This window comes from Lethenteron reissneri, chromosome 7 (genome assembly GCF_015708825.2).
Source record: "Lethenteron reissneri isolate LAM-NWPU_2019-01 chromosome 7, ASM1570882v1, whole genome shotgun sequence".
In the NCBI taxonomy this organism is placed as follows: domain Eukaryota; kingdom Metazoa; phylum Chordata; class Hyperoartia; order Petromyzontiformes; family Petromyzontidae; genus Lethenteron; species Lethenteron reissneri.
In genome coordinates, this window is record NC_083785.1 from 12,184,175 (window position 1) to 12,196,349 (window position 12,175).

The 12,175-nt window shown below is 42.9% G+C and overlaps 1 protein-coding gene across 5 annotated transcripts in view; it reads left to right on the top strand.

Annotated features, from left to right (window-relative positions):
• BCAS3 (BCAS3 microtubule associated cell migration factor) overlaps nucleotides 1–12,175 on the top strand; it is a 30,712-nt gene that overhangs the window by 5,174 nt on the left and 13,363 nt on the right. For 3 of the 5 annotated variants that reach the window (XM_061576302.1, XM_061576307.1, XM_061576314.1), the window contains exons 5-17: nucleotides 1,258–1,364; nucleotides 1,934–2,015; nucleotides 2,387–2,459; nucleotides 2,583–2,687; nucleotides 3,254–3,330; nucleotides 4,258–4,349; nucleotides 4,733–4,816; nucleotides 4,951–5,136; nucleotides 5,915–6,011; nucleotides 8,519–8,652; nucleotides 9,219–9,546; nucleotides 10,091–10,235; nucleotides 10,955–10,999. In XM_061576302.1, coding sequence (XP_061432286.1) covers nucleotides 1,258–1,364; nucleotides 1,934–2,015; nucleotides 2,387–2,459; nucleotides 2,583–2,687; nucleotides 3,254–3,330; nucleotides 4,258–4,349; nucleotides 4,733–4,816; nucleotides 4,951–5,136; nucleotides 5,915–6,011; nucleotides 8,519–8,652; nucleotides 9,219–9,546; nucleotides 10,091–10,235; nucleotides 10,955–10,999 — 1,555 coding nt within the window. The remainder of the gene's footprint in view (nucleotides 1–1,257; nucleotides 1,365–1,933; nucleotides 2,016–2,386; nucleotides 2,460–2,582; nucleotides 2,688–3,253; nucleotides 3,331–4,257; nucleotides 4,350–4,732; nucleotides 4,817–4,950; nucleotides 5,137–5,914; nucleotides 6,012–8,518; nucleotides 8,653–9,218; nucleotides 9,547–10,090; nucleotides 10,236–10,954; nucleotides 11,000–12,175) is intronic. The other 2 variants (XM_061576315.1, XM_061576323.1) reach the window with 2 other exon arrangements.

Consider the following 12,175-nt stretch of genomic DNA (forward strand, 5'->3'; position numbering starts at 1 on the left):
AGTGTCAACTATTCAGAGACATGAGTTTCTAGGAGGCACCTTTATTATTAACAACTTCCACGGTCTCGTCCACAGACTCTCCGCAGTATATTAGCCTAGCCTGTACACAACACTAGCCGCCTAACACTGACGGCGCTGACTGAGATAGCCAACTGCTATCCTTCGTAGCGCGGAGACGTTTAGCCACGACGGCGACGAGACTACAGCAACGTCGAGACGAGTCCATTCCCAGAACCGGCAACCTCGACCTCCTCCTCTCGGCTCCTTTTATGCTCCCAGCACGGCCTGGCTCCGCCCTGACCGCGCCTCCCTTCTCGAACCTGCTAGCAGGTTCCAGGGGCCTCCAGATTGGGGCCCTCCATGACCCATGACCTAGTTCCTTCTCTCTGCCACACACCTGCACACCCTCACAGGCGTGTGTACTGTCTGTCTATCACAGTTGCCACTGCTGTCCACCAGCCAGCGCTATTACACTACGCATGTACGCATATCGCTTTTTGTTAATCAACTGCTGGATATGCACCTTCCAACGGTGTGCGGGTCGTGGTGGTTATTTGACCATACTTCATTCACTGCACTGGTCAGTGTGGGTTAGTGAAAGTGGAGAGCACAGGCATTATATATATATCATAATTTGCAACTGTCCGCCTGTCATGCTCTTTATCTCACAAACGGTATGTTGCACAGAACAAAAATCATTTAAACAAAAAGATATTTTTTTCTCAGCAAGGACCTGCCTGCAAAAGTGTCACTTTTCTGAATTAACATTTTGCCTCCAAAATGATGGAAAAACAACGTCCAATACAAACCAATGGGAGCCAAAATAATCGAAAAGATTGACTCGTATTTTATTGGAAGAATTGTCCAAAAGTTCGGCTCCCCATTGATTCATGCCGTTATCATCCCTTAACGCTTTGTTACTGTGGTGATGTTATTGTGCTTAATGCAGACTCCTGCAATGTTTGGGAGCAAGGGCACGGTTAAGTTATATTCTCCGCAAATGTATGGGCAGTGCTAGTTGGAGCATACTACAGCGTTAGATGTTGCTGTTCTGTGCATAGTGGTTGCCTATCCAAGCACTATGCAGGCTCTACCTTTTCTTAGCTTCACCTTTCAGGTTATTTCGTCATCGGCTTGTGTGTATTGGTTCAAAGATACTCTTGTTTTGTGTGCCGCTCATAATGGATGAGAAGCCCCGGGGATGTTTGGAGTATGGGCCTGGCCTTGATGCGTCCCGTGTTTTGGCGTGTGCTGCAGATGTGAGCAGAAACCCTGAGCTGTGGGAAGGCGGAGGAGGGGCAAGCACGCCCCCCCTACTGCTGATGTTGGGTTACAACACTGGCATGCACATATGGGGCCTGCCTGTAAGTGTACACCTTGTCTGATTTCACATGTACAATTCAATATGCATGTTTATTGGAAGAGTTTGTATCGCTGTAGTTTATCTTTAGATTATCTCTCACAGTGAACTAGGTTCCATTTCTACTTGTGATGGCGAATATCAGATACATAATTCTACTCCAGATGAGTCCTATATATATTTTTTTACATTCGAACATGAGTATTTGTACCAATGTATCAGTACTAATACTATCACTGCCTCACTAAGAACACTTAATTATTTATAAAGGATAGTCCTTTATAAATGTAGTCATTTAAATACATTGCCTTTGTATATGGCATGTGTATCACCCAGAGAACATAACTACTCGGAGTGAGACTTCATTCACATTGCTTTGTTCACCTTACAATACCACACAGTTTGGATTGTTAGAGTGTTTTAAGTACAACTGTTGCTCAATGTGTTGTATAAAAGAGTGGGGTATGTTCATTACACTTTTTAGCTGTTTAACTGTAAGTGCCATGTTTGGAAACAGCATACGCGAGTGTCCCTTGTTACATCTGTTGTCCAATGCCCTTGCGTTGAGTGTAGGTCAGTGGAGAGGCTCAGGAGTTGTACTCGGTGAGGAGTGGCCCGGTCAGATGTGCTCGCCTGCTTCCCACACCACACTCTGGTGAGTGAACGTTGGCTACGGACAAGCCATGAGTTGCAATGCGTACCATAAATCTCACTCTGCTTGTTGCTTGGCATTTACTGATTCTTTGTGTTTGGAAGAGCAGTTTGTATTGCCTCTTGTTCATTGTTTCATTTGCGTCATTCGCCTAAATTACATATTTACATATAATTAGCATAATCTGTAAATACATTTTTTTATCCCATGGTTTGGTGTGTGTATCATGAGTGTAGAAATCGGTTTAAGAGATTATTCGATGCAGTTGTCTATGCCTATGTGTAAATAATGAAAAGTTCACAATAGTGTAATCTTCAACCATGAATAAGACGTTTTCTGGGTCTCGGTGTCATCCATTCCACGTCACACCACAGGCGTGGACAGTAAAGACCTGTTTGCAGACAAGCGGCCATTACTAGCCACGTGCGATGGAGCCTCATCCACCGGGTGAGCTAAGCCAGCTTGCTCACTGAGCGCCCACCTGCCAATCACTGTTTTGTGGCATTTTTGGCACACTGGCTGTCACGTGATTTCATGGCACTAACCCCCTACGCGACGTATCCGCCACAGGTCTCAGCCATACTGCGGTGTGGAGGTACGCTCATTGCGTACAGGAGAGGTGGTGAAATCCATTCAGTTCAAAACGCCCATCTTTAATCTGCATGCCAACCACAGGTAGGTATGAGAGGGTGCTTATTCATTTTCTGACCCTGTGATGTGTCGGCTATGTTGTTTACATTAATTGGTGTGAGACACTTGATTCAAGGACTTGGTAAAATCTTAAAAATGGTGCTCCAGATTATTTCATTATTATGCAATTGTGGTAAGTCATCCGAAACGGCATTCAATATTTCTCATCCAGATTTGAAAGCAAAAGGAAATGAATGCTGCCTTAAGGAATAACAGTTTGATCATGTAAAACATTTTTAAATACCAATAAAACTTTGTGATGAAAATCAAATGCATGAAAAACGATCAAAATTAACTTATGGTGTAATTATTGACAATTTTTTTTCGGTTAGCTTGGCTATTGTTTATAGTTTATATTGTGTGTATGTATGTGTGTTAGTTGCATTAGTTGTACCAATTTCTGGGTTCATTGTGTAAATATATGCGGTTATCTTGGTGACAACTATTTTCCACAGCACATCTGTGTCATTTAGACACAATTCCAAATGATGTATTTGTGGCTAATGGTCTGAACCATACTAATTTAATATTTTGTATTTGTGAGTGTGTAGGGTGCTGGTGGTGGCATTACAGGAGAAATTGGCAGCTTTCGATAGCCGTACACTCGTCAAGACCTTCTTTATCACAAGTGAGATGACAGCAAAGTTCTTATTTTGAACCGTTGCAAACCCACCATGCTAGTCTTCAAAGCACACGCCAGTATTATCGGTGACCTTTTATAGGAATAATAGCAAGTCACACAAGCATTCGCGTACATATTTACTTGGGCATTCCGGACACTTTTGGGGTATTTCTATGGATGGAGATATATTGTATTTAAATGGATGATTTGTATGGTTTTAATTGATATTCTTCATTTATTGGACATAAAGCGCTTTACAAATATTTCATAAAAATAAGATGGACCCACAGGCACAGAAAAAGTGTACGAGTATCCATAAGAAATAGTACTGCACTTATTTTAATATTTGGTGTCACACATTCCCAAACATATGTCTGCATCTGTCGTGTACACATTTGCATGGAATATGTAAATTGGCAAAATGTAAATGTTTTTGTTCAGAATGTAATTTTAACTCTGAATCATTGTGTTGGTAAAGCACATGTACCAAAATCGGTCTGATAGTGATTCATCCTACAACTAGATAAATTCACTAATATGACTGACAAACGTATATGATGTGCTCACAGTAAAAAAAAAATGTGTATACTTTAGACTTGAAGCTTTCGTGACTGCAAGGAATCATATTCTTAGGTGTTTTCGGTAAAGTCACGTAGGTAAAACCTCAAAATTAATAAAAATAATAAAATAAAATAAAGATCACGACGTGATCTTTATTTTATTTTATTATTTTTATTAATTTTGGAGATCACGTCGTGATCTTTATTTTATTTTATTATTTTTATTAATTTTGATGTTTTACCTACGTGACTTTACCGAAAACACCTAAGAATGTGTATACTTTCTTCATCCACAAATACAGTATTCGCTATATTCATGAAGTCTTAATGTTGCATATGTGTTGTTATTCTTGTGTGTCCTTTACTGCCTCAGGTTGCTACCCCAGTCCAGGACCGAACCCAAACCCGCTGGCACTCGGGTCACGCTGGCTCGCTTATGCTGACACTAAGGTTGGAGCGCGCTATGTATGTTGCAACGCAAGTCTCACATTTCACATCCTCATTATTATGGGTGCAACAATTTACAATCCTCCCCCCCCTCTCCCAAACCCATTACATACAGCATAAACTCATGAAAGACATTTATTCTTACACACACAATTGATTGCATGTATCATGAGCTGAATATAAACCGATATTAATTGATATGTTGACGCATCATTGCACCCATATTCATTGACCTTTTAATTGAGAGTATGTTAGATGTTTGTTGTCTGCATGTACTACATGGCGATGTCGAACATTTTTGCACGATGCCTTGCTCATGTTGTGGCCTAAATGGGGCGCACAGGTGTGCCGGTACGAGTAGTTCGCCGCTCTGCCCTGCGTGTATTTGGTGCCGTTGTCAGTTGGTACAGAGGCACCAGACGTATGGTGGAGTGAGCGGAGATGCTGTGCAGTCCTACACTGCCACTGTGATCAGTGCTGCCAAGGTACCCCTATGCATGCACCATTCATGTCCCGTTCTGGTGAAAATTAAGTCATAAACATTTGTCTGCTTCATTGTGGCATCCTATATAATCTATTGTTTGATTGCCCTTCGTTGGCCGTTTTGTCACGTGTGCAGACAATTCGCTCTGGCCTGTCTCTGTTTGGAGAGGCAGTCGGCAGGCTTGCCGGTGGGGTACGTGGAACGGGGATGGGCCCGGGGGGCTGTGAGGAGGATGGGGGTCCACCCCCTACACCACGCAGACATGCACACCTTCCTGGGATTGTCACCATCATCGACACTGAATGTGTCCGGCATGGGCAGGTGCGGGATGCGTATCGTCTCACTCACGCTCTTGTGCCTGTCATCTAATATTGTCGTTTGATGCCAACCCTTGATCGGTTTTGTACGAGAATTTTGTTAATGCGAAAAGAGTGAGTGAAATTTTACGTAGATGAAATTTTTATATCTTGGATGGTATAATTTTACATCTTTTTCACTTGTTTTATTATACTTTGTGTAAATGTGTTTGCCTCTGTACTACATACTTATGTGTTTTGTATGTGTCCATGAAAAAAAGAAAAACCTGGCAAGTGTCTAAAAAATTTTGATCTATTTTTCTACCTATGTGACTTTACCGAAAGAACCAAAGAGTATGTATAAATAAGCTTGGAGAGATGTAAGCCTGATATTACATTGAGAACGGGAAAGAGGTACACATTGATTACGGAATATACGCAATTTACACATCATTAATTGTTAGCAAAAAGTATGTGGGCTTGAGCAGCACACATCATTTGAAGCAATGATGGTCGGTGGTTGAAACTAACAATTGGAGTGGCAGCCATAGGAGGAACCACGACCGGAATGACTTTCACCACGGAGATGGAGAGGTTACTTCAGCTCATGTGGAGGTGTGAGATGGATTTCTATATTGCAGGAGGATGAAATTTCGACAGCTTGGGGGGAGGCCTGCATCCAGCAGTGGCTTGATTGTTGTTGATGATGTCTATTGTTTTGGTACACTCTTCTTTCAGGCACATTGCTTGGCTCAAGTGCAGTACGAGTAGTAGTTGTTGACACTGTAATGTGTTGTGTGTAGGTGGAGGTTTGTGAAGAGGGAGAAGGGGATGGGGTTGTGGCTCATTTCCCAGCACACGACGGTACCCCAATCTCGGCCATGACCTTCGACCCTAGCGGTGAGTTCATGTTTTTGTATATGGTTTGCATAATCCCTAGGTAGGTAAGGGTTAAGGTCATCGTTGGTTCCAAGAAAATATTTTTACTCTTTGAACTTAATGAACCCTTTGCCCGAACCATAGGCAATAATTTGCTCTTACTGTGCACCTGATAGATGAGCTCTTTAGAGACCTGGTCCAGCCTTAAACTAATCTATGTTAATCATCGTAAGTGGTAATGTTTTACAAAAAAATGGTATAATATAGAATGATTACATAGCGTAATTTATGGAATCGCAATACACTCAATGCTGCACTATCCGCAAATATGGAGGCGCATGTATATTAAGATGTTGCCAGCAAAGTAATGAGTATTTATACACGTGGGAAAAACCTGAGAACACCCACGCATGCGAGGAGGCACCACTATCCTATACTGATGGGGACAGATGATAGTGCACACTTGCTGTACCATCTTCCCTTGACGAGCCAGGGTATGGCACCTCGATGACCATGGGAAGGGAGTTTCACAACATTTGTGTGATCTACCAACCCTCGCTTCCACAGTGTAGGATTATAAGCATGTGCATAACCACCGCCGCCCCTTTAACCACCTGGAGTGGTTGAGGTGGTTTTTAAAGCATATTAAGTCAAGAATGTCAATAATTTTCAGCCCTTTGTCTCGTCACTTGGATAGAGGCCTCTCCATGCAATGTCAGTCATTGGGGTTGTTTGACCATACTTCGCTACAATGGTCAAACATGGGTTGAAGGGGATGGGTGTACAGTACCGATTCAGATAAACTTGCAAATTAATGTTAGACGTGGCTGGAAATTGAACTCGGGTCGTCAGGTTCGCCACACACCACCACGTGAGCACTCTGCCGAAGGATGTAAAAATGACATAGGATTGAAACTTTTGTGACTGCAGCAATTACCGTACTCATTGGTTTTTTCGGTAAAGTCACGTATGTAGAAATAAAATAAAATTGAACTAAATAAAATTAAATGAAAAATTCTGATGATGATTGCTTGTGTTGCGTTCGAAACGTCGTGAATTAATTTAGTTGAATTTTATTTTATTTCTACATACGTGACTTTACCGAAAAAAACAATGAGTAATGTAAAAATGACTCGCTTGAAAAACAAGTATAACTGTCTCCAGTCTATTGTTACATATGAGTGGTGCCAACACATTGCTTTGGTATGAATACATCACATGGCTCGAATACTCAGAAAATATACCTACTTGGCATCAACTCGCCTTGAATGCGTGGAATTGATAGTCTGACAGCATTTCCATAATATAGGGTTTTTTTGGGTCAGATCGTGTAAATATAAATGTGTAGTTCAGCACACCGGTGTGTTGGAGAGTAAACCCATAACATTTACAATTCGAGTCCTGCATTTTTTGCCGGTAATTACAACCAGCCTCATCAGTTGACAGCCAGAATTGGCTGTGTTGGGTGGTGGCAGGTTTAATGACACATTAATATTTATATGATCGAACCCAAAAAAAACCTTATGGATAATATTTGTCACGAAAGTCTACGTGTTAAACTGACGGTATTTGTTGGCAATTGCATGTGCTGTATTAGGAAAGAACTTTTTGACATTTCTTGCAAAATCTTGCAATCAAGCATTTTTGTGGTTTGGCTTGAAACTTCAGTGGGAACGGTTGGTGTTGGTAACATTTGTCTTTGGAAATATGTTTGGATCCGCAACTGTTGTGACCACAAATTTTAAGGTTCTCGTATGTGTTATGGTTTCCTATTTTTCTCTCGGGGCCATTATTTGTGAATTGCCAATCATCAGCCTTCTTGCTGTGGTGATGCCCTCAACTGGTTTTTATGATCGTCTCCATTTTTGTTTTGTGTGCTCTGACTTATTTCATAATGGTCCTGTGTGTTAAATCCTTTAGCCTCTCCATCTATTTTCATAACTCTTCTCTTGTGCTTTAAATTTGATCTCCGTTTACTTTCTAAACTTTCTCTCCACTTTTTTCTTCTTGGTTCTTTCGGTAAAGTCACGTAGAAGGGAAGTAATAAAATAATAAAAATAAAACATAATAAAAGCAGCCGTCCTCACCTGAGGACGGCTGCTTGCGTTGTGGCCGAAACGTCGTGAGAATTATTTTATTTTATTATGTTTTATTTTTATTATTTTATTACTTCCCTTCTACGTGACTTTACCGAAAGAACCAAGAAGATGAATCCCTGCAGTCACGAAAGCTTTACATCGAAAAATTTCCCTCCACTTTTAGTGCACTTTCCTACACTATGCCAGTGTATATATCATGACTGATGATGATGAATTGTTGTGACCACAGCGTGTACTTTAAATTGGGATGTTGATACCATTTAGGGGGTGTGACACGTACACATTGGCCTAGCATGGTTGGCATGGACCCTGGTGCATGGAATTAATGTGGGCCCCTCCTATACGTGGGCCCCAGTGAAATTTTACCGCTTGCACACTCGACAGCTACGTCACTGCGCTTGCACTTGATTTCACAATGCTTCTCTCCAGGGTTGCTGCTCGTGACGGCCGATGCTCAGGGTCACGACTTCCACGTGTTCCGCGTGATGGCTCATCCGCTCGTGTCGGCGCAGGCTGCCGTGCACCACCTCTATACGCTGCACCGCGGGGACACGGACGCACAGGTGAGCACCGTCCCAACACACCTTTTTGTTGTACAAACGCGTTTCCCTCTGTGTAGTGATGCACGTGCACATTATGTACACCGACAGCCCTTTTGTCAATCCACTGCTGGATGAGGGCCTTTCCTTGCCATGCGGGTGCCGAGGGTTGTTTGACCTCAACATGACCAGGATAGTATAATTTCATTGTGGGTTGGTAAAGGCGGAGAGCATAGATTAGTGTGTATGGAAGTATCATACGGCAGTGGATTTTGCTGTACTGAATTAGCAAAAGCGCTGTTCGCATACAATATGTTTCTTACATCCATGTTTCGTGATGTACAAGAGACAAAGAAGACGTGATTAAAACGGCTATACAGATGTTGGTCCAGGGCAGGAGAAGACGAGAGAGACCGAGCATGAGATAGGACGATGTAGTGGAATGAGATACGAGTACAGTGGATGTGACTTGGTAAGAGGTAAACGGTAAAGCACATGGAAAATGAAAATAGCATTTGGCTCCATGCAATACTGGGACTCTTGCTGAGAGGAAGACGATGTGAATTATGTATGCATGTCCTTGCGTGCAGGTCCAAGACCTCAGCGTGAGCGACGACGGGCGTTGGGTGTGCGCCTGCACCCTGCGCGGCACGTGCCACGTCTTCGCCGTGTGCCCCTATGGCGGCGTGAGCTGCGTGCGCACGCACACCACCCCTCGCGTTGCCAACCGCCTAAGCCGGTTCCATAAGAGCGCAGGCCTCGACGAGATGGGCCCAATCTCCTTGCAGCTGCACCAAGTGCAACAGATGCAGCTACAGCATGGCGCAGGCGGGTCTGGGGCAGGTGGAGCCGGTGGTGCCGGGGCTGGCGTTGGCGCGGGGAGCCCTGCGCCCAGCCCAGGAGCGTCCCCTCACCATGGTAAGGTCATTCATATTTTAACTCTTCAGTGTGTTTCAGGGTTGTGCCGCATGCATTCAATTCATGAAGAAGCTCCCAGCACATGGAGCAAAACGTTGGAAAAATAACATTGGAGAGCATTGTAGAACAATTGTTACTGTGTTTCAGGCTTACTTGTTTTGTCACTATTGCTTGTATGGTATGTCCAGAAATTGTGCACATCTCTTGCGTTTGTATACAATTTGTTTATGAGTGTGCCCTGTTATCCTCGTAGGCATAGCGGTGTCAACGCCAAGTTGGCACCCAGTGCAAATTGGTGGAAGAGAGGTCCTTGAGATATAAACATAGAAATGAAAGAAACGAGGAAGGCATTGAGAAGCCTAGAATGAGACTTGCACAAAGACAGAGAAAGAGAGTAAAAGACTTGGAGAGAGGTCTTGAGAAAGAAATGGACAGCGTCTATAAGATGTGAGGTCTCTTTTGCACAAATATATGTGGCACATATGTGAAGATGGTACGGCTCACTGGGTGTATTGAATGTCGTGTGTGTTCTTGCGTGCCCCAGGCAAGCTATCCAGGCAGGAGGTGCTTAGCAGCCGCTCCAGCTTCAGCTACGGGAACCCACGCTTGCCGCCCTTCCCCCACCCAGGCGTCACAATTCCACTCGCGCAAGTCAAGCAACCGCTCACCCTGGGCTCGCTCACTACCGGGTAACCACGCCACATGCCCTGCTCACGGCGTGTAGCACCACGCTGCATGAGACCACTATGTCTGAATAAAGTGGTCTCAGGCAAGCAATGCGGGAGTGCTCATGTGTGATTGCCAGATGCTTAGATTCAATGTGCCATGTCTTGCACACCGCATCACGCATCATCACGCATTCCCAACATTACGGCACTCATGACTGTGAAAACATCATTTTACATTGCATTACTTATGTAGCGACCTGAATCCCATTGGTGGATTGCATATGGTGGGGGTGAAGATGTCGGCACTCTCCCTTCTTCCTATCGATGTGGCTAGTGCATATAAACATGGTCTATTGCCTCTTTAGAGTGAGGTCCTCTGCCCCATATTGGATTGATTCCTAAATCCTGATAGATCTTGCCTTAGCAGGTTATCTGCTGTGCATATTTCCATTGGAACCCCGTTGTAGTAACGCATAACTGTGGACTTTCATGGGCTATCCCACATGCCGACCCTCATTGAAGCCAAAGACGCAGCATGTCACCATGATGTGTAGGCATGTGACCAGTGTTCCTTTTTATGTAATTTCCCACCTATTGTTTATTGAAGGATGCATGAAATCCTGTGCAGGCATGTGTGGTACAGGGTAGACTGTGACAGACATGAAACACCTGCACAGTGCTAGCCGAGATCACACAGTCTCCTTCCTTCTCTCTCCCTCTCTGTGCCTTTCCTTGCCTAGGCCTGGCCTCTTTGCCACTGGCTGTCTGGCTATTACACCACCCTGGTGAGTGGGGTGTGCGGTGTGATGTGCGACATAAGTGTTGGTCATGTGGTGGACTTTCTAGGGCATTCACACTCACCATATCCCCCACCTGTGGTCCACCCTGGACGCATTTGCAAGCATTAACCTGCTTGCACTTGTGCCAAATATATTGGACAAAACTGGTCCTTTACGTTTTCTGTTGGTTCAAAGGTCTGACGAGTGTAAATGTGCACCGGATCGAAACGAAGTTCTGGTCTGTCTGTATTGAATAACACAAGCACAGTGTTCTGCAGAAGTCTTGTTAGTACGGTGTTATCATTTTCTGGATGATATTAAACATTCCCCATTGCTCTGTATTTTTAGTGCGTGCCTGTGTTTTGGCATAATGGTTACTCACTTAATTAAAAAACATGTATTATTTGGTTCTTTCGGTAAAGTCACGTAGGTGAAAAAAATAGAAATAACTAAATTTTATATGTATAACTGTTTATATATTTTTTATTTTATTCCTATTTTTATTTTTTCACCTACGTGACTTTACCAAAAGAACCAAAGAGTATGGATCCTTGCAGTCACGAAAACTTCAAATCTAGAACGAAAAACATGTCTTTATATGTATATGGAAAATGTGAATTCATTTTAATGCAGAAGTATTGTTTCAAGATTGAAGTTGATTTGCAAAAGTCGTATTATTTCACCGTTTGCTTTGTCACGTGCTGGTAGTCTGCTGTTTACTGTATAAACTCATAACTTGTGCATAGTTTGACCTTTGTGTCAAACAGTGTCAGGTTTAATTATAATAATGTACATTTACTGTGAAACCTGTGTTGTAGATTTGGGATAAAAATGTAGTCGCATTTGTTTTTTTGTATTGATTTTCCTTTGCAGTTTGTGTTATTTGTGTTTTTAGCACATTTAAAGTAAGAGTGGTGTGTGTAGAATTTGGAAACTATTGTCACAGTCCATAACTATATATAATAATGTGTCATTTTAATATTGTATTTATAAGTACCTCATGTTGTATGGCTATTGGGCAAACATATTTATGAGCCATTATTTGTCTAGCATCCTCCAAGGTTACAGACACCTCCAAGTTAGAGAAGTTATTTTGGAACACGAGTAGCTCGAGTATCATTCAATTTCTGTGAACTAATTAGGCATTTTGGCAGTGCTGGTGGTGTCACGTGTATATATTTT